The sequence below is a fragment of the Mauremys mutica genome, chromosome 6, assembly GCF_020497125.1.
Source record: "Mauremys mutica isolate MM-2020 ecotype Southern chromosome 6, ASM2049712v1, whole genome shotgun sequence".
Lineage (NCBI taxonomy): Eukaryota > Metazoa > Chordata > Testudines > Geoemydidae > Mauremys > Mauremys mutica.
Window position 1 is genome coordinate 88,245,158 of NC_059077.1, and position 21,533 is coordinate 88,266,690.

A 21,533-nucleotide genomic window follows, 5' to 3' on the forward strand; every position below is an offset into this window, starting at 1 on the left:
TAATTAAAAGCGCATCCTTTTTTAAAGCTAATGTTGCTATACAGATCTGGCACAATAACATTTTCTTTCTGCAAGAAGAAAGATTTGTTTTCATCACTGTAAAAATAAAGGAGAATTTGATGGAGGATTCTGCAGTACAGCTGAACTTACTCACTTTCAAATGTACTACATTAGAAGTGATTTTTAACATTAAAATATTAGTGTTTGCCTGTTTAGGCATCAAAGTAAATATAGCAGTAACCACAGTCCTACATGTAATGAGTAAAGACATATTAACAGAGGTTGGAGAGAAGGGTGAGCGATTACAGACTATGCCCCAACCCTGCAGAATCTTATGCATGTGCATAACTTTGCTCACATATGTAAGAGTTTGCAGGATTGGGGCCTATAACCTTACCCTGCAAAGAGATCGAGGTGGGAAAGTTCCCTTCTTCTCACATGGACTTCAGTGCAGAATCAGGGTCTATATCTTTATACAAGAATATATATTTTACTATATCAGGACAATGCATTGGTCTTCGCATTGTGTAATAAAGAACAGAACTACCATTTAATTAAGGCAAAAGCTATTGCTTTACAGCCAGATCACCTCTGGCTCTGTTCACATGTGATCTCACATGCTTATAGCCCGATCCTATAAACTCTTATTAGCGTGTATAATGCACACTGCCAGGAGCGGCGGTCCTTTTCAGGTCACAGTAGTAAACAACACACTCTCATTATCAAGTGTTTTCAGGGTCAAACCCTATAAAGGCCTGGGTGAAAATTATGGCCCTGATCCTGTAATCTGATTTCCACAAAGTCCTAGTACAGATGATGGAGTACTGAACACCTGTGTGGTCAGGCTGCAGGATTTTACTCCAATTTCAAGATCAAGACCTGTGTTTGTAATCTGGTTTCCTTGTCCAAAGTATATGTAGTATAATCTCACAAAACCTATTAGTATTGGGCTAATGATGCTGAAGTTTTAAATTACGTGACCACTTTGTATTTGTGAATTCCGAATAAATGAGGGTTCAAATTCTAAACTGGCTCATATTGTTTCGTATTTTGAATTTGCAAGCCATTTATTGGACTTACTTTTCTTTTAAAGTAGTTTGCTGCAAGAAGCGATGTAAAAAAACAACAACACAGAGCGTGATCCTGCTTCCATTAAAGTTAATGGAAAAACTTGCTTAAAGGAGATAGTAGAAAATATCAGGATATCATTGTACTCACCACATGATTATCTGAACAATTTTCATTGTAGCATCGTTCAGTGCATTGAAAAAGTCCACCAGAACTTGTCCCTTTTCTCCCATTTTCCCAATAACAATTCCAAAGACAAGACAAAAGACAATCAAGCCCAGCACATTAATGCCATCGGAATACATGCCCACTATTTTGTATTCTTTGGTTTTGTTCTGTAGATTGAAACCAAGAAGAGAGTTACTGAACAGGAACAGTATATTTAGTTTACATGGGTCCTAAAATGAAAACACATCTTAGATCTTTCACTGAAAAAACAAGGTGCCTGATTCTCTGGTCTCACACTTACAGCAGGGAGTGGGTGGGGGTGGGGGTGGGGGGAGGTTAAGGTGGCTTTAAGATGCCTTTATGATCCTAAATTATGCAAGCAGGGGTGCTGGAACAATCTGTATAGTGGGGGTGCCGAGAGCCATTGAACCAAACTGTAAACCCTGTATATGATGGAAACTACTTCAAGGCAGAAGGTGCTGCTGCACCTCCAGCACCCCTAGTTCCAGCTCCTATGAATGCAAGGACCTGTCCATACTGTAGGGTAAGTTACAGTGGCCCCGGGGCTGGTCTAATTTGCACAGTTTCCCAGGGCCCTGGGAAGCAGAGAATAACTATAGCATAGTGTGCTCTAGCCACACCCCCAACATGAACATGATTCACTTCCTGCACTGGGGATTAAGAGCAGGGCTGATGTACAGTACAGCTCTTATGCCAACTCTGTGCCAGACAGGGAGGCCCTCTGTGCAGGGGCCAATATCCAGATCACTGTAAAGGGGCCTTAGTGCAACTGAGAATCATGTTCAAGGTATCCAGTTTTGCCCTTAGTTACATGAATATAATTCATCTGAAGTTAGTGGATTTGCAGGAGTATAATGAGGTAGAATCTGATGCATGATATTTCAATGAAAGACCTAAATTGTATTGTTCAATTAGTTATGGGTCTTAGAATCATAGACTTTAAGGTCAGAGGGGACCATTATGATCATCTAGTCTGACCTTCTGCACAATGCAGGCCACAGAATCTCACCCACCCACTCCTGTATCAAACCTGTGTCTGAGCCACTGAAGTCCTCAAATCATGGTTTAAAGACTTCAAGGTGCAGAGAATCTTCCAGCAAGTGACCCGTGCCCCATGCTGCAGAGGAAGATGAAAAACCCCCAGGGCTTCTGCCAATCTGCCCTGGCGGAAAATTTCTTCCCAACCCCAAATATGGCGATCAGCGAAACCCTGAGCATGTGGGCAAGACTCACCAGCCAGCACCCAGGAAAGAATTCTCTGTAGTAACTCAGATCCCACCCTATCTAGCATCCCATCACAAGCCACTGGTAGTCAAAGACGAATTAATTGCCAAAATTAGGCTATCCCATTATACCATCCTCTCCATAAACTTATCAAGCTTAGTCTTGAAGCCAGATATGTCTTTTGCCCCCCACTACTCCCCTTGGAAGGCTGTTCCAGAACTTCACTCCTCTGACGGTTAGAAACCTTCGTCTAATTTCAAGTCTAAACTTCCTGATAGCCAGTTTATATTCATTTGTTCTTGTGTCCACATTGGTACTGAGCTTAAAAAATTCCTCTACCTCCCTGGTATTTATTCCTCTGATATATTTATAGAGAGCAATTATATCTCCCCTCAGCCTTCTTTTGGTTAGGCTAAACAAGCCAAGCTCTTTGAGTCTCCTTTCATATGACAGGTTTTCCATTCCTCGGATCATCCTAGTAGCCCTTCTCTGAACCTGTTACAGTTTGAATTCATCCTTCTTAAACATGGGAGACCAGAACTGCACACAGTATTCCAGATGAGGTCTCACCAGTGCCTTGTATAACGGTACTAACACCTCCTTATCTTTACTGGAAATACCTCGCCTGATGCATCCCAAGACTGCATTAGCTTTTTTCATGGCCATATCACATTGGTGGCTCATAGTCATCCTGTGATCGACCAATACTGTGAGGTCCTTCTCCTCCTCTGTTACTTCCAACTGATGCCTCCCCAGTTTATAACAATAGTTCTTCTTATTAATCCCTAAGCACAGGAGCTAGCAAACAGAGCTGTAAACAGGGGAGTCTGAGTGGGAGTTCACAGGGGGAGTTTTGGGGAAGACTAAGAGAGGCAGGCAGAAGAACACACAGGCTACTGAAAGGAGTGTGCAGTGTTCTAGCAGTGTCTTGGTGCTTGTGGAGGGTTTGTTTTGCTGTGGATGGTGGTGTTTTGGGTTGGTTTGTGTTTCCCAAATTTACAGGATTTAGGTGGGAAGCCTATGACAGATACAGAGGCAGCAGTTGTAGTGACCCAAGCAGTGGAAGACACAATGAAGATGACTGGATGTGGAAGCTGCAGCATGTACATGATCCTGGAGGGGGTACCTGAAAAGAGTTGCGTCTGCATGAAGTGCCGCCTGATGGAAGAAAAGAGCCAAGGATTGGAGATGCAGGTGGAAACTCTGGTCGAGTTTAGGAGGGTGAAGGGAAAAGTTCAGACTTGCAGATGGAAGCAGGACCAAAGAACTCTTGAGAGGAGACTGCTGGGTGAGGAAAGTGGACGGTGGAAGCAAGTGACTAAGCGAACCAGGCAGAGGAAAAGACGGGCTAGTGAAGGTGCAATGGAGCTCAGGAACAGCTTTGCGGAGTTGGAAAATGAAGAAGGGGCACAGCAGGTGGCCGTTGAAGGTGAGAGCGCAAGGAAGAAGACAAGAGCAACTAGTCCTATAAGGAGAGGGGAAGAGTCAATGGAGATGACACCAAACATGAGCCCCAGGAGGATACGGGATGGGTTGCAGAGGATTGCAAGGATGAATAGGAATCGAGAGGACTTGTGGCCAGAAGGAACAGGAGATAGACCGGAGAATCGCACGGTCACCAGGAAAAGGCAGGTCTAGGTGATTGGGGACTCCTTATTGAGAAGAATAGACAGGCCTGTAACCAGAGCTGATCCAGAGAACAGAAGGGTGTGCTGTCCCCCAGGTGTTAAGATATGGGATGTGGATCTGAGGCTGAAGAGGATCCTAACGGGAGTGGGAAAGAATCTGCTGATTGTCCTTAATGTGGGAACGAATGATACGTCTAGATTCTCGCTGGAACGTATCAAGGGAGACTATGCCAGACTGGGGAAGACGCTTAAGGAAATCGAGGCTCAGGTGATCTTCAGTGGGATTCTGCCTGTTTCTAGAGAAGGACAACAAAGGTGTGACAAGATTATGGTGATCAACAGATGGCTCAGGCAGTGGTGCTATAAGGAGAGCTTTGGGATGTATGGCCACTGGGAAGCATTCATGGACAGAGGACTGTTCTCTTGGGATGGACTTCACCTGAGTAGGGAGGGAAATAGACTTCTAGGATGGAGGCTGGCACCATTGATTGAGAGCTTTAAACTAGGAATTGGGGGGAGATGGTTGGGAGATGTCCAGGTAATCTCCACGCCAAATTTTAACATTGAGAGGGAAGAAAACCAAGCAAGAAAGGATACTGTCATGGGTAGGAGAATGGACATACGGAGGAAGGGTACTGTAGATACAATTCTAATAGGTGATACTGGCGGTAGAACGTCTGGGCCTAATCGGGTAAAGAATGTGAGTGAAGCCAAACAGCAAGAATTAGGATGTTTGTACACCAATGCGAGGAGCCTAGGTAACAAAATGGAGGAACTAGAGTTACTGGTGCAGGAAGTGAAACCGGATATTATAGGGATAACAGAAATATGATGGAATAGTAGTCATGACTGGAGTACAGGTATTGAATCATAGAATTCAAGATCAGAAGGGACCATTATGATCATCTAGTCTGACCTCCTGCAAGATGCAGGCCACATAAGCTGATCCCCCCACTCCTTTAGCAAGCGACCCCTGCCCCATGCTTCGGAGGAAGGCGAAAAACCTCCAGGGCCACAGCCAATCTACCCTGGAGGAAAATTCCTTCCCGACCCCAAATATGGCGGTCAGCTGAACCCCGAAGGCTATGTGCTGTTTAGGAAAGACAGAAATAAAGGCAAAGGTGGTGGAGTAGCATTGTATATCAATGATGAGGTAGACTGTAAAGAAATAAGAAGGGTCGGAATGGATAAGACAGACTCTGTCTGGGCAAAAATATTGGGGAGGAAAGCTACTAGAGCCTCCCCTGAGATAGTGCTTGGGGTGTGCTACAGACCGCCGGGATCTGATTTGGATATGGATCTTAAGTGCAGTATAATTGTATGAGGAAAAAGTTAAATAGACACAGGGCCTGATTCTCCACTGCCTTCCACTTTAGCATTTAAGTTAGGTAAATCTCCCTTTGCTCTTATATTATGAGATGCCAGTTTTAAAAAAAAGAGCATCTGATCAATATTAGCAACAAAGAATCCTGTGGCACCTTATAGACTAACAGACGTTTTGCAGCATGAGCTTTCGTGGGTGAATACCCACTTCTTCAGATGCAAGATCCAGACTAACACGGCTACCCCTCTGATACTTGATCAATATTAATTATACTGTTCTGCTCATAATTCTGTGTTCATCTATTAAATCCCTTCTTACTCCTCTCTTCTCCAGGCTAACCCTAGCCTTTGCAAGCTGTCATCATATGTAAGTCTTTCCATACTTGTGCTCATATTTGTTAAATCTCTTCTTTATTTTTCATTCTGTACTATATTTTTCTTGAGGAACTACCAAAACACAAGAACGTTTAACTACTACCATTTATCAGAATGCCATCATGTGGTCACATTCTTTTCTTTTCTTTTTCTTTTTGTAATACCCACAGCTATTTTATTTGCTTCTTTAATCTCTATTGCACATTAGGCATATATCTTGAGCAAGCCATCCGTAATGACTATTTCCTTCAGTGAGTCAGCAAGTTTAGAGTTCATCACATGAGAACTTTAGATTATTTTCCCTCATTGCGTATTACCTTATTTTTGTCCAAGATAAATTTCACCAACTTGCTGTTTACTTCCTCCTCCAGATCATTAATATATTGAACAAACCACATATCAGTCTACAAATCCTTCCCTATTTCTTATACCTCTCTTTGTAACACAGAATACAATAATAAAAACCGCACCTCCAAAACCTCTGTTGTCATGACAATTGTAACAGGCTCTTCTGTAACTGTGGTGCTGTTTTTTTCCAGTTCATTTGTAAGTTTCACTTCTTCACGTTTGGTTTTATACTGAAATTTGTGGGAGGAAATGATAACATTTATTACAGTAGGAAAATTAACAATGGCAAATCTACCCAGTAATTCTGAGGAAAAGATGTAATTCTGACTTTCATAAGGTTTTTGGCCAGCAATTACATACAAACACATAAAGCTTTCAAATGACTTTGAGTGACTGAATTTCTCCATTTGAGCCACTGGAAAGGGGCACACTCATACACAGATACCATCATGCAAATTCTGCTCCCCACCCTTCTGGTGCAGTGTGGAACTTGTGCAGTTCTGTGGGGACAGAGCAGGATTCCTGAACCCAGCACAAGAGATCTGCAATATGCGGGTATAGTGGAGCAGACGTTCAAAGAGGAATTTCTGAGAGTCACTGTTGAGAGGTTGGTAGTGAAGATGGAGCCAGAGCAACTATGTAGCTCCACCAGCTATTCCTCATTTGCTGGTGGAGAACATATACTCCACGAGGGAGATGCTGTTGCCATGAGGGTACAAAGATGGGTTATTGCAGGGAAGCCTTTCGCAAGACTGGTGCAAGGAGCAGGATTTGTCCTTAAAATATACATACAAAATTACTACTGCTATAAACACTTATACATACTGAACACACACACACAGTATTTTGTACAGAAAGATTAACATCTTTTCTTGGGAAAAGTTTAGTTCTGTATTAGATGAGCTTTATTGCCCTGCAATAACTCTGGTAGGCAACTGTTAAGGAAGGCAAAAAAAGGGAAGCAGACGACATCATGAAGTTCAACAAATATATTTGTGAATTTCCTCAAAGGTCTTTTCCCCAGTTTTCGATGCAAATGAATCGGGAACAGGACTGTTGGGTGGACGGATCTTTTTATCTCTGCTGTAGCACCAATAAAAACCTTAACTCTTCTAGGTCTAATTCTTTCCAAGAGAGATCTTTCAACTATAATCTGTGTATATCATGCAGAGTAGACACCCAGACATCAGTTCCATCCATCTACAGCAGATTTAAGAGAGATGTTTGGGGTGTGTGCATGCAGATTTCATCAGACAGAGGAAGAGTTTAAAGATTTTCTCAATGGAACTGTAAGAACAGGGCAATCAGGTAATTATAAAATTATTACACTTCTGCCCATGCATTATCTCTGAAGAGCAAACTTTATGCTCACATATTGCTTTGGTGGCTCTTCTAGTTACCAAAGCAGTGGGTCTTGGAAGGGATGAATAAATTTTTTTGAACCAGCAATAAAAAGTCTATTTCAGTGGAAAGGAAAATGAGATTTTTTAACAATAGAACTCTTACCACTAGACATTTGTCTCAGTGTTGTGCAAGAGCCATCCTTTTTCATAACTAATTCCTACTACATTGCAATGCAAAGGAACATCCTCGGGGCTTGGAAATAAGAAGAACTGAACAGGTGGGAATAAAAACTGCAACAACAAAAAATATTTGACCTTACCTGTTGAAAACAAGCCTGGACGAGGTTTTCTGGGAACATATTCCTGTTAAATAAATTAAAGACTTTACAATATTATGGTGTACTAAAAACAATCTATTTTCCAAAATAAAATAACCAGCTAGTCGAAAAACAGAATGGGGCATATTGCTGTTGTACACAATCACTCTTCCCAAACAGTGGTGAATTTATCACTGTCTGCTTTGAAGCACTGGCCAAGACAAAGCTTCAAGATTTATAATGCTCAGGTGTCTGTTTAATCTAATGTGGAATTCCAGGGTGACTTTTCAGTATTTGACATTTAAATTGATGAACAACCAGATCCAGGATCCTTCCTCTATACTGTGCTGTCCCCCTCATTTGCATGAGGAGTACAGTAATCAGTCTAAACTCATTTTTATATAGTTCACCATGTATCGGGCAGAGATATACAGGAAGAGGAATGATGTTTATTAACATTGTGGTGGGGGAACAGGTTTTGTTATAAGCCTGGATTCCAAAATAAATCTTGGCTGTTGGAAGATTCCCACATGTTCCAACATCAAGAACCATTTTCATTTAATGAAAAAATTAGGAACACAGAAATCACAATGCTGGATCAGACCAGAGGTCAATGTAATCCAGTTGCTTGTCTCAGACAGTGGCCAATGCATCAAAGGAAGTGGCAAGAAACTCTGTAATGAGCAATTATGGGATAACCTACCCTGATGGATCGTTTCTTCCTAACCCCATTATTTAGAGGTTGACTTGTGCCCTGAAGCATGAGGATTTATATCCCTTCCAAATCATTTTTAAAATCCTCTTTATTTTTCAGATTCTTTAGTCAGGCAAAATTCCTTTGAAGTCTTGGGCACTCTGCACAAGTGTGGACTGAGTGAAACCAGAACCAGGACATCAGGATTTGCCCTTAAAAACAGTTGAGATGCAAAAGTGGCTATAATTCATAGTAGCAGAATATTAGATCTCCATCATAACTTTTAGGTCATGACCTCCAGGTGGTTTATGAGACTGGTAGCCATGAGATTGTGACTAAAACTGGACAATTATCTAAACTAAAAGTAATTCAATTACTTTTTCTAAACCTGCATATGCTCCTCTGGTGCATTGACAGAATCATTGTGCATGCTAGGCCTACATGGTCATATGCATTGCCGAAGTGGTGAACAACAGGCCACCTTAAGTTTTCCAGCATGGCTGACCAGGTGGAGCCCAGCTGAGTGCTTCTGCTGCAGCTATGCTGCAATAGGGAGAGATGGTTTTCTTCAGCCACCTGCTGCTCCTGCTTTGCAAAGTGAGAGGGGAACAGAGACTGGGAATGTCAGGCTTTGGGGTGGGGGACACCGTGGCACCAGTAAGAACTATGGTCGTGGTGGTGTCACACAGGCCTCCTTGTGAGCTGTGAAGATGGTGGAGGAGGGACAGATATTTTATGAATATCATGCCAATAAAGATTTGCTGTAATCATCAGCCAGTTTTTGGTTTCTTTGATAGTGAAAGGTGATGAGAACATCTATCCTAGCTGTTCAGCTGTTGATTTTTAGATTAGAAATTAAGCAAAAATGCCACAGAAAGAAAAGCATCCACAGATGTAAGTGATTCTGGGCAATGTCTAACTGTAATTGTGGGGGGGAGGGGCGAGTTGGGAAGCCATAAAACATTGTTATCATTACTGACCCATTACTGGGAAAGAAGCCCATTGGTCTGATGTCTGCATTCCTCTCAACAAATTATATATTATTCAGCTGATGCCACGGATGAAAAATTGTATTGGGGAGACCAGTAGCTCAGGTCTTTTGTACAGACTTCACCTGGCTGTTTTTTTCTAACCACTTCATTTATCCATCATTGTACAGTACCGTGGACAGGGAAGGCAAGTAACCAGATTGCTTTGAAACCAGATGACACAGCAAACCAGTAGACTAGGCAAGCAGAGGAAATGTACAAACATGCAGTGTATCAGTTACCTTTGTTCCTTTATTGAGAAGAGAAAGCACAGCTACACTATGCAGTCTTCTGTGCTCTAGGAAACAGAATTCCAGAGCTGCCATGGGGCAACTAGCCTTTTGATCTGTCTTTTTTTGGATACTCTTCTCATGATAGGACAATAAGTGTAAAATTTTGTTTCCATTGGAGGCAGAGGAAATAAACGGCAGGAGCAATGTTGATGCTGGATCCTTGGGTGAGTTACTATCGGAAGTGTCTCATGTACACCACCTTATATGCAAAAGCAACCCAGGCAGGTGCTAGTGTAGGCAAAAGGGTATTTTACAAAACTGTTTTGTAGGAATCCATCTAAAGCTATGTGATCATTTATCTAACCTTTGGGAACATAGGTTTTTTTCTGTATCCTTACTCTTCCAAATGATATTGTGAAGCATTTGTATGTTATGCACTTTAATCATTGTGCTTTATCATTTAGCCTTTTGAAGCAACAGTATGGAAGCTGAAAAACTCACCTTATCAGATCTAGCATGGCATCCACTGTTGTGACTTCAGGGGTACTGCCTGTTCTGTCAATTTCATCAGCTTTCTGAGACACCCCAGGTTTGATGGTCACAACTAGCACAATCCCTGTAATCAAGAGAAACCCCGTAGTTGGAATCCTTAAAGAGTAGGTTCTACCAATAGAATAGAGTGGCAGTGGCAGTTCTATGATGCTACTGGTAGAGTCAGACCCTACTGACATTCTTCTTCTTGAGTTTATTATCTATTCAAACTATATATATCTCAAGAGCAATTACTTTAAGAGCAAATGGTTGCTTTTTCCTGTTGTAATGTTTTCAAGAGCTGGTCTAATTTTTCCTCACACAGCTAGTTTTCATTACTGCTTTCAGATGATAATGGATTGTCTCATTCCATGAATCCACAGAACTGAATTTGCTTTTGTAAAGATAGCCTAGAGCATTAGGTTCACACAAGACTAAGTTTCAGAAACAGACAGAACTAAAAATATCTGTAAACATGCTGTAAACATAGGGCCTAGTCTTGCTCACAAAGAAGTCAATGACAAAACTTCCATTGACTTCAGTGGGATCAGTGGAATAATAAAAGCTAAGCCCTTGTCATGGTGTTCCTTCTTGTTCAAAATAAATGAACAAAAATAAATCAAACTGTAGCTCCATGATCCCTCAACACCTCTGTCAATGAATTACTTTTATTGATACAGGCAGAACTAACTTCGTGTAAACTCCCCTCAGAAACTGAAATTCTAAAGCAGGAGCCAGAAACTCCCAACGTATTCTGTATTCAATCTTGGTTTGCAATTAATCACTGAAAGTTTCTCACATACATATTTAAACTAAATAAAGTATTATCCTAAGCTCAGCAAGTCACAGGCCAAATTTATCCTGGTATTTGACATCAGTGAAATTTTGCTAGGGATGAATCAGGCTCATGCATCGACACTCCCATTTTTTCAACTGTTAAGTAGCCTTTTCATGTGCAAATGGGTCATTTTTGGAGCAGACTTCTGCCTTTAAATGAGTTTACACTATTTCCATAAATGGGAGATATCTGGGCCCATAATTTGTTCTTGTTTTTGACCCTACAGAGAAGTTGGCATATAGGGGGTTAATTCTCTCCTCTGGATTAAGAAGAAGGGCCACTGATGCCTGCCCTGAGTGCAGGGAATTGCAAGGTGGCTGGACTGGGCTGCTGCATAGAATTAGTGGACTACAAGAGGGCTGTGCTGCAGGAAGGCAGGAGTGGAACCTGGCAGTGAGATGGAGAGAGGGAAGGAGCTGACCAGGGAAGCAGCAGCAGGGGTTCTCTCTCTCCGGGGCGGTGAGTCACACTGTGTATTTGTGCTTCTAGGACTGTGGCTGAAACAAGTCTCAATTTATAACTTTGCTTTTTGGACTCTGGTTGAGAAGATTCTATCTGTTTTTATGTTTGGCCTGCAAAAAGGCAGAATACTCTTCAGTCAATTACACCATGCTGATAATTAAACTTTACCTGGGCAGAGAGTCCCTGAACTGAAATCCATAGCAAAACTCCCACTTATTTCAGAAGTATGGGATCAGGCCTTTAGATTCTTTCTTGAAATCCCCATATTCATTACAGGTTTGTCACAGGCCCCTAAGAAAGATCTTACCCGACTTTAGAAGTTGGACCACTGAGAATTGATTCAAGTGCTAATCTCCATGTTAGCAGTGAAAACCCAGTATTTGCATGATGCTGTAAACTTCCAATTATACAATATTTTAAGGTTTCTAAAGGCTACAGATATTACCTAGAATTACAGCTATGACTGTAGTGCAGAAATAATATACAACGGCACGCAAACCAATCTTCCCAGAAACGCTGGAGTCCAAAGCAGCAACACCTGGAGAAAAAAAAGAAATGAACCAATTTTAAAGACTAAACGTGTTGTGTATATAAAGTGATTTATTTCTATGAAGGAGATAGTTCATCATCCTAAATCTTCCTAAACAACTAGCAAGCACCCAGTACTAATAATACCCTGAAAACTTTCTGTAACAGACTTACAGTGTTTGCTTGAGACACCACATTCTGTTCGCATGTGTGGAGCTTGCAGGAAAAAGCTTCAGTGTTTTGCTAACTTGCTGAGGCAAGTGACTTATCACCCCTATCTGGATATAATGGAATTTTTTCCCAAGCTGTTGGGATATTCACTTTTAAAAGATCTCAGATTTGTAAGTTGCCACTTGGCTTCAGAATTAGTACCCACTGAAAAGCATGAAGGCAGTTCATGCCACTCGGAGCTATTGTTTCAGTCTGCTTGGGTACATACTCAGGCAAGAAACAATGCATTGGTTCTGCCATGGAAGGTTTTTCTTTGTAACCAGAAAAGCAAAAAACTTATTTTCTGTTTAAAAGTGAAAACTTAAAATTCTTCTGACAAGGGCAGGAGTGAGTAGAGCTGCTTCCACCACTGTGCTTAGATCTGCCACTGCCAGTAAGAGAGAACAGTTTTTGATGGTGCAGGAGTCAAGCAGGAATTCTGATGTGGAATTTGTATTTGAAGTCACCTTTAAGAAATGTTAACCTCTGGCAATGATATATCAAATACCAGGCTTTTGAGAGAGGTTCTCTTAAGTTCAAAGCAATTCTGCACTGAAGATTTAACTATTTCAAAGATTTACAATCATGCCCACATATCTTAAGTTCAATAACCAGGGTACAATTGTAAAACAAGCACCAAAACAGGTTCTGAAACTCAATAATCTATAACCACAGCTAGTTAATGACTCACTACTATCTATTTGTTATACCTCTGAGATCCCCTCATGTTTGCACTCATCAGTATATGCAGTCAGGTTCTCAGAGGTTGGTTGGCTTCTCTTCAGACTAGAAAAGAAACGACTTACTCATGATGTTTAACCTCAGAAAAGTGAGTGGGTGTAAGTTTAAATATTTTCAAAGACAAAAATCTCACATATGGACCTCTATCCAAAGCAAGGATTGTGGCAAATGTACTCTGTGCACATGATAACAATAGCTTGAGCATCAGGTGCTTAGATAATATCCTGATAGTACTATTCAATCATTTTCCACAATATATATAAACAACAATTTAAAAAAAGTATGGAGATTCTCTTAGTATGTTGTTTTCTTCTCATAGACTTTAAGGTCAGAATGGACCATCATGATCATCTAGTCTGACCTTCTGCACAGTGCAGACTACAGAACCTCACCCATCCACTCCTGTAATAGACCCATAACTATTTGACTACTTGGACTTTCATGGTATTACAAGACCTAACAGAGAACAGAGAAGAACCAGGTTATGTACAGTAAGACTATATGTACGATGAAACAAACACTCTGGGCACAGTAAAAAGCCCTATATATATATATATATATATATATATATTGCAAATGGACAAAGCCCATTTCCCAGAATTCTCAGGTCATCAGCAGAAAAAACAGCACCACAATTAGTGCTGATTGTATCTTTGTGGTAGCAATCCCATCAAAGAAGCAAATGTGCAGGGAGACCAGACTATCATTTTTCACTTTTCATGTCAGGAAGTTGGTATAATACATAGGGTAGAGTGGGGGAGTTTGCACAGCCACTGTCCATGCTTGGATATCATAGTTATAAGTGCTCTTGAGATATGTGTGATAATGAATTTTATACTGGCTTCATGTATAATAAAAGGATTTTGGTTTCCCGGGTTGTCAATCCCACACCTCCCACAAATGATAAATTCACTTACAAGATTTTAAACCATTTTGTAAAAAGGAAATGGATAGATTTTTGCTAAAATACAAATCATATTTTGGTAGGAAATATAAAGTTAAGGAAACTATGTATTTTGTATTAAACCTTGTTGCACTTAATATCAGTTCTGGCCTCCAAGTGTGGCTTCAGTAGTGATAAAATATAAACCCTACCATAAACACTAAAAGGGATGGGGTTCCTTAAAAACAAGTCTCTGATTTAAGATTCTCTTCAATCTGCTAGCCTTGCTAACTCAACCTGAGAGCTGAAAAATCAAGCTAGGTTATTTCCCTCATGTATTTAATAATAAAGATTATAGAATTAAGATAAGTTCCTGTCACAGCAATTCTATTGGCTCCAAAATGATGTTCCTATGCAGTCTCATTGTGTTCAATGGAGTTAGAGTGGCGTAACTTAAGGCAAAATATGGCCCTGCATTTTTAACTCATTTAACAATTCTGTTGCTGATGAGCAAGCCATGCTAGAATTCAGCTTACTCGCCCATTGCAGTACTAGGTGTGCTGCGTTAATAGCAGTAAAAAGTAGTCCAAACCTAAAAAAAGAGTCCAAAAATATATTTGCCAGTAACATAAACTGAGGTGATGGTGAGCTGCTCTGAGTAAAAACATGCTATTCTCATGCAGTCATTTTTTAGAGAAGAGCTATACTTTTAAAAAAAGTACTTATAGAAAAATGGATTTTCTTCAGATTTTATGATTACACCACCAACCTCGAGAGCAAAGCAGTATTTCATGACAACTCCCACAGACAGTGTCTAGAGATGGAGATCTATACTGGTACATCAGGCTGATTTAAAAAATGTGCACTTTTCCTTTGCTGGGATTTGTTTCACATAGAAAAACGCAGTGTACACTTTATTTTTAAAAAGTAGAAAACAATTCTCACACAAATGCATTAGTCCCCCATTAGCAAGGAGTGATTGAGTAATTTACCATACTGGCATAGCACAAGGGTGTTGTTCTCCCTCTTTCCCCCCCGCTCCCCCCAAAAATCTTTTTTCTGAAAAAAAAAAATCACTCAAAAATCCCAGTGGAAAAAATTGAAAAGAGTATTGGAGGTTTTATAAAATGAAACACAGAAAACACACTACATGTTTCAGTTCATAAGCATATTTATTGCTCAAATGTGGCAAACACATTATCAAAAACATAAAGCTTGCAATTCTGTAAGTAAAATATGAGAATACAATAATAGCCCTACCATGCTTTTGTATCTGCCCTTAGATACCATAATTTTTTACCGGTTTTATTTACTTTTTAGCACCTTGATAGGTATCAAGTTTTGACCAAACCATCCAAGTGTACTGGAACAGAGTGAAAATGTACTGTATAGAGGAAAATGTGGTAGATTCTCAGTTATTGGAAGTCTAAATCAAGATTGGATGTTTTCCTAAAGACATGCTCTAGTTCAACCACAGCTATTGGACTTGAAACAGGAATTAATTCCTGGAAGTTCTATGGCCTGTGTTAAGCAGGACATCAGACTAGATTATCACAATGGTCCCTTCTGGCCTTGTAATCTATAAATCTATGTATCAAATGTGCTGGAACAGAATGCAGGCATCTTAAAATGTAACAACATTCTGAAATCAATTGTCCTATCTTCTGGGATTTTACTTCCACAATTTGTCACCATATTGACATAATGGACTAAAACGCAAAGTTCTCTGCAAACAGAAATTTAGTGCAGAAATATGGATCTTCAGTTTTAGAAGAGAAGGAAATAATTTTAGGTTATAGTATATAAGTATTATCGTTCAAAAATAATGATTGAAATTAAAAAAAATTGAGCTTTTTCTATTTACGTTCTAGTTTTTGAGCTTTTAGGGGAGGTAACTTTTTCTTGCTTTTCTCCTCAGTTGTGAGGGCTAGAGACTTAACTTTAAAAAAGTGAGATTCTTACATTATTACAAGACTTCAGGAGCTTGGTCTTTAAGAAAAACACGAAATATGGCAAGACTTGCGATAAAAATACCAGAAGTGGCAACATTGACAATTGTCATGTTTCTTCCTTTCAGGATTCAATCTTTGACGTTTGCATTTGGGATCAGTGATGCTGGCTAAGTAATAGAAAAGATTCATAGCTTCTCTGGCCCATTTTTAAAATTTTGTATTTGTGTGATACCAATTCTTTGTTAATTACATCAAGCCAAATTTCCACTTACACTGGAGACTAGCGACAGTCACCTGTAATCTCTTAAATCTCCCCAAAACCTCTTTTGATTTTCTTTTGTTAAATTACTGCTGCTCTCTGAAAACCCTTGTTGTATAAAATGAATGATGTGTTCTGATCAAAATCTTCCTCTTGCCCAGTGCAAAGCTGAAGGCAAATGCAGAAACACAATGTTCCTTAAAGTGCCACCGAGAGTCACTGAGAAGCTGGGGCATCAATCATTTCTTTCAGATGCTCCGTTTGTGCTACATTGAATGTGATGCGTTACTATAAAAGAAACTTTCAGTTTCCTCAAAATCAAGTTTTTGCATTTCATTTTACTTTATGGAATAATCCTGAGTAATCTTGAGTAATCTTTGCTATTCTTTTGGTATCAAAGAGGATCCGAGACTGTTCCTGAATGAAGCTGATGTTTAAGAGCTGCTTGAAAACTTTTAACATCTTATTGCTGGTATATTTTGCAGGATCATTACTGTTTTGATCTTCCATTTCAATAGACGAAGTTTCATCCAATAGTACATTTGATCTTGAAGAATCAGAAGAGATCAGTTTTTTTTACACTTTTTGAGATGGGCACCAGTCTTTTCTGTCTTGCTGCTTGACAACTTTCTTTCAGAAGTTTCAAAATAATAATCCCTCATTTTTTTTAGCTCCATGAACTCCTCTCTTTTCTTCTTCCAGTAACAGACAACTCTTTGCCCCTACTAACTACACAAGGCTCACCCTGTCCAATCACCAATGAGCTCTACCTATTCTCCTTTCCTCTAGGCTTCTGAATAGTTCTATAACTTTCTTATTGTTTCCTAAACGTTGCCACTCATTCATTATACTGCCATGCCAAATTTGTATCACTCTGCTTTATTAGAACTCTACTTAGTTAATTCAAAAGTCCCTAGAGATTTGGAAGTAAACCGGGTGGAGCTATATACTACGGATATTTAAGATCTCTTCGGTGGATGAGCAACTCTGTCCTGGCATGTTTCTCATTCCTTTCACCTGTCTCAGGAGCTTTCTGTTTGAGAGCAAGGGCTTAAATTCTTGAGACTTCTTTTTCCATTGCCCCTTACGGATGATGTCCATGTTAATGCAACCTCTTTTGTAGTGGTCCCAGTCCAAGACCAAGTCTCACATCGAGCTACTACCTATTTCCTCATGCTAATTTTTCCCCCTACTGTTACTCACACCTTCTTGTCAACTGTTGGAAATGGGCCATCCTGATTATCACTACAAAAGATTTTTTTCTCCTGCTGATAATAGCCCACCTTAACTGATTACTCTTGTTATAGTTAGTATGGTAACACCCATTTTTTCATGTCCTCTGTGTATATATATCTTCCTACTGTATTTTCCACTACATGCATCTGATGAAGTGGGTTTTAGCCCATGAAAGCTTATGCTCAAATAAATTTGTTAACCTCTAAGGTGCCACAAGTACTCCTGTTCTTTTTGCTGATACAGACAAACATGGCTACCACTCGGAAACCTACAACTTTTTTTGTGACTCTAGAACAGGGGTGGGCAAACTACAGCCCACGGGCCACTTCCAGCCCATCAGACGTTTTTATCCATCCCTCGAGCTCCCACTGGGGAGCGGGGTCAGGGGCTTGCCCCGCTCTGTCCACCCAGTGCTCCCCAGCCCCCAGTTCATAATTCCCATGATATGCCTCATCTTCTGGCACGCAGAGCCACAGTGTGCAGGCACGACTTCACTGTGCTGTTTCCAGGATCAGAAACCCGCCCCTATGTGGCAGCCCCTCCCCACACAGCAGCACCCCAATCCCCTCACGGTCTCCAACAGCCCCACCCTTGAGAGCCTCGAAACCGCCCAGGGGCCGCACTCGTCCCAGCTAGAGTGCCTCCGCCCATGACGGTGCCTGGTACGGCTGCCTTGGTGTCACTGCCGGCAGGGCCCCTACGAGTCCCTGGTACTGTCCCTATAGAGCTGCCCGTGCCCTGTGCCACACCCCATGAGTCCTCCCTGCCCCTGCTCGGTAACATCCTTTCTAGAGCCCCCCCAGGTTACACCCCATTGAGTCCCCCTTCCCCACCAGGCATTCATGGCCTGCCATACAATTTCCATACCCAGATGCGGCCCTCAGGCCAAAATGTTTGCCCACCCTGCTCTAGAAATAGTGAAAGTCATCATCAAATGCATATCTGCAGTATTTCTCATCAGTTCTCTTAGCAAGACTGAAACAAGTCAATTTAAGATTAGTGGAAACTGACAGAATCCATTTCTTCCACCATCCCACATAGCCCACACAATAAATTGGCCATTAAGTAGAATCAGCAAAAGGCAGACTATTTAACTGTGTTTTTCAGTGGTGCTACATTTGATGACCAATACTTAAACTCTCTCTATACTGAGACTGATTTCATACTGCTTACTTGGCCAGTTCCCAGCCAGACGGCAACTGGTTGTGCTCTGTGTGGAATTGACTGCTGAGACAAACGACTTAATCAAAGGACCATCCCACTTCCTCTGTTACTTTAATGAAAAGATTATGGTGTTTACTGCCTGGCCAACAACCACCAGCCACCCAAAATCCTGCATGGTATTTGTATTTGGTCTGTAGAGAAACCAAATCACACTGTTGCAGGGAAATAATTGACATTTAGGAACATGCCCACTGGGGCATCATAGGGGTCAGCTCCCTCCCCCCGCCCCCATTCTCTGGAACCTAATTTGCCATTGTAAAATATATTAAACAGAAGCAAGGGCCCTTGAGAGGAAGAATGAGCTATTGCATCTGTTTGCATCATGTTTATTATCAGGAGCATGCACAGGAATTTAAATTTGACCGCTTTTGGAGAGGCACGTTCTGTGCCCTGGCCGGGGCAGAGGAGCTGTCAGCTCCCACTGAGGCCCTGGGGCTGGAGGAACTCACTCTCCCCATCGTGGCCCCAGGGCTATAGGACCTCTGTGCCCCCACCACGGCCCGTGGCTGGAGGAGCTCTGTGCCCCCGTCGCGGCCCCAGGGCCCATACCCCTGCTTGTCCCCCTTTGTTCACGCCCCTATTATCCATATTTGCATAGTAATTCAGAGGCTGATCCATGGATAAAATGCAGTCTAAAACTGCACCAAATTGCATCTGCTTCACTGCTTGAAATGAGAAATTTCTGCAGCAGCTCAGGGAACCATTAGTGCAGTGTTCAGCTCACACCAGTACAATTGCTGCTTGCTGCTGCTTTATTTTATTCATTTATTTTAGCCATTCCAGCTGCCACCTCCCAATACTAAGCTCTGGAAATGCCACCATGGACATCCTATGTAAACAGAACCATATGTTTAAATTTTATTTATAGGCTGTCACAACAGTAGCATGAATGGGGGAAATACATAAGACATCTCAAAATGCAGTTAGTGCTTTTCAGCAGGCAGTAACAGTAGTGTAGTGTAGTGTTGTTAGTATGAGCATAGAATCATAGAAATATAGGGTTGGAAGGGACCTTGAGAATGCATCAAGTCCAGCCCCCTGCACTGAGGCAGGACCAGGTAAACATAGGCCATCTCTGATAGGTGTTTGACCAACCTGTTCTTAAAAACCACAGCCTCCCTTTGAAACCTATTCCAGAGCTTAACTATACTTACAGTTGGAAAGTTTTCCTAATAAGGAACCTAAATCTCCTTTACTGCAGATTATGCCCATTACTTATTATCCTACTGCTGGTGGACATAGAGAACAATTGATTACAGTCCTTGTTATAACAGCCCTTAACATATTTGAAGATGGTTATCAAGTCCCGCCTCAGTCTTCTTTTCTCAAGACTAAACATACCCAGTTTTTTTTAACCTTTCCTCATAGTTCAGATTTTTTAAACCTTTTATAATTTTTGTTGCTCTCCTTTGGTCTGTCTCCAATTTGTTCACATCTTTTCTAAAGTGTGGCACCCAGAATTGGACACAACACTCCAGCTGAGGCTTCACCATGGCCCAGTACAGTGGGACAGTTACCTCCTGTCTCTTACATATGACATTCCTGTTAATACACCCTAAAATGATATTAGTCATTTTTGCAAATGTATCACATTGTTGACTCATATTCAAATTGTGATTCACTATAACCCCCAGACCCTTTCCAGCAGTACTCCCACCTATCCAGCTATTCCCCATTTTGTAGTTGAGCATTTGATTTTTCCTTCCTAAGTGTAGTATTTTATACTTATCCTTACTGAATTTCATCTTGATTTCAGACCAGTTTTCCAATATGTCAAGTGTGCAACACCTCCCAATTTGGTGTCATCTGCAAATTTTATAAGCATACTCTTTACTCCATGATCACACTTTTAATGAAAATATTGAATAGTTCTGGACCCATGACTGATCCCTGTGGGACTCCTCTAGATATGTCCTCCCATTTTGACAGTGAACCATTGATAACTACTGTTTGAGTACAGTCTTTCAACCAGCTGTGTACCTAAGTAATTTAATCTAGACCACATTTCCCTAGTTTGCTTGTGAGAATGTCATGTGGGACTGTGTCAAAACCCTTACTAAAAATCAAGATATATCACATCTACTGCTTCCTCTCTATCCTTTAGGGCAGTAACCCTGTCAAAGGAGGAAATTAAGTTCGTTTCTGGCACCCCCGAGCAACTGAGCCAAAACACAAAAAATGGCAGAGCAGCCAGGCAGTGTGCCCGGATATTCATTGGTGCCCCTGGATGGTGGTGGCTAGGGCAACCACCCATATCACCCCCCAGGCTGGCCCTGTCCTTCAAGGCATCGCAAGAGGTTACCCTAAAATTGAGGCACTTGAAATCATTAATCAGTTTTGAAAATTTATCTAAAGAGATTACTAAATTTTTAAGGGTGACCACTGGAGCTACCCACACACAAAAGCCCTGTAAACACTCAAATCCGGGGGTTGTTCCTCACTTTTATCCAAATTTGAATCTGAATTTAATGAGAATATAAAATAATCAAATCTAAGGAAAGTTATTCTGCCTATTTGTAACTTGCTGGGCAAGAGTGTTGTATCGTCCTCTAATGGCTAGTCTAATAAGGATCAGCACTTACTACTGCTACCCGCTATGAGAGTTACTCTTTTATCTCTAGGAACTGAAAATCCAGGGTTCTATGTCCAGTGTTGGAGTCTTATTACATATATTCCTCCTCTTTTTATTATATAAAAGAATTCAAGTTTATATTCATCTTCCATAGGACATTAATGCTAATTAGTAGTAACAAACATATATGGATGTTAGTTGCAGTGAAATTTGGAAAATTTAATATTAGACTCTGCAAGTATTGTTTCTACCATGTTTTCATGTAATTCATGCCATCATATGTTACATCAGGCTATAGATGCAAATATCTTTTCACATGGAGAAGGG

The 21,533-nt window shown here is 40.9% G+C and overlaps 1 protein-coding gene and 1 long non-coding RNA gene across 2 annotated transcripts in view; one reads left to right on the plus strand and one right to left on the minus strand.

Annotated features, from left to right (window-relative positions):
• LOC123373161 overlaps positions 1–21,533 on the plus strand; it is a 76,379-nt gene that overhangs the window by 31,551 nt on the left and 23,295 nt on the right. The window lies entirely within an intron of this gene.
• The window catches only part of SLC1A1 (solute carrier family 1 member 1), a 70,651-nt gene that overhangs the window by 14,136 nt on the left and 34,982 nt on the right, over positions 1–21,533 (minus strand). The window contains exons 3-7 of the mRNA XM_045021997.1: positions 12,047–12,139; positions 10,272–10,386; positions 7,819–7,861; positions 6,278–6,385; positions 1,219–1,403 (exon numbers count right to left, since the gene is read on the minus strand). Of these exons, the coding sequence (XP_044877932.1) occupies positions 1,219–1,403; positions 6,278–6,385; positions 7,819–7,861; positions 10,272–10,386; positions 12,047–12,139 (544 nt within the window). The remainder of the gene's footprint in view (positions 1–1,218; positions 1,404–6,277; positions 6,386–7,818; positions 7,862–10,271; positions 10,387–12,046; positions 12,140–21,533) is intronic.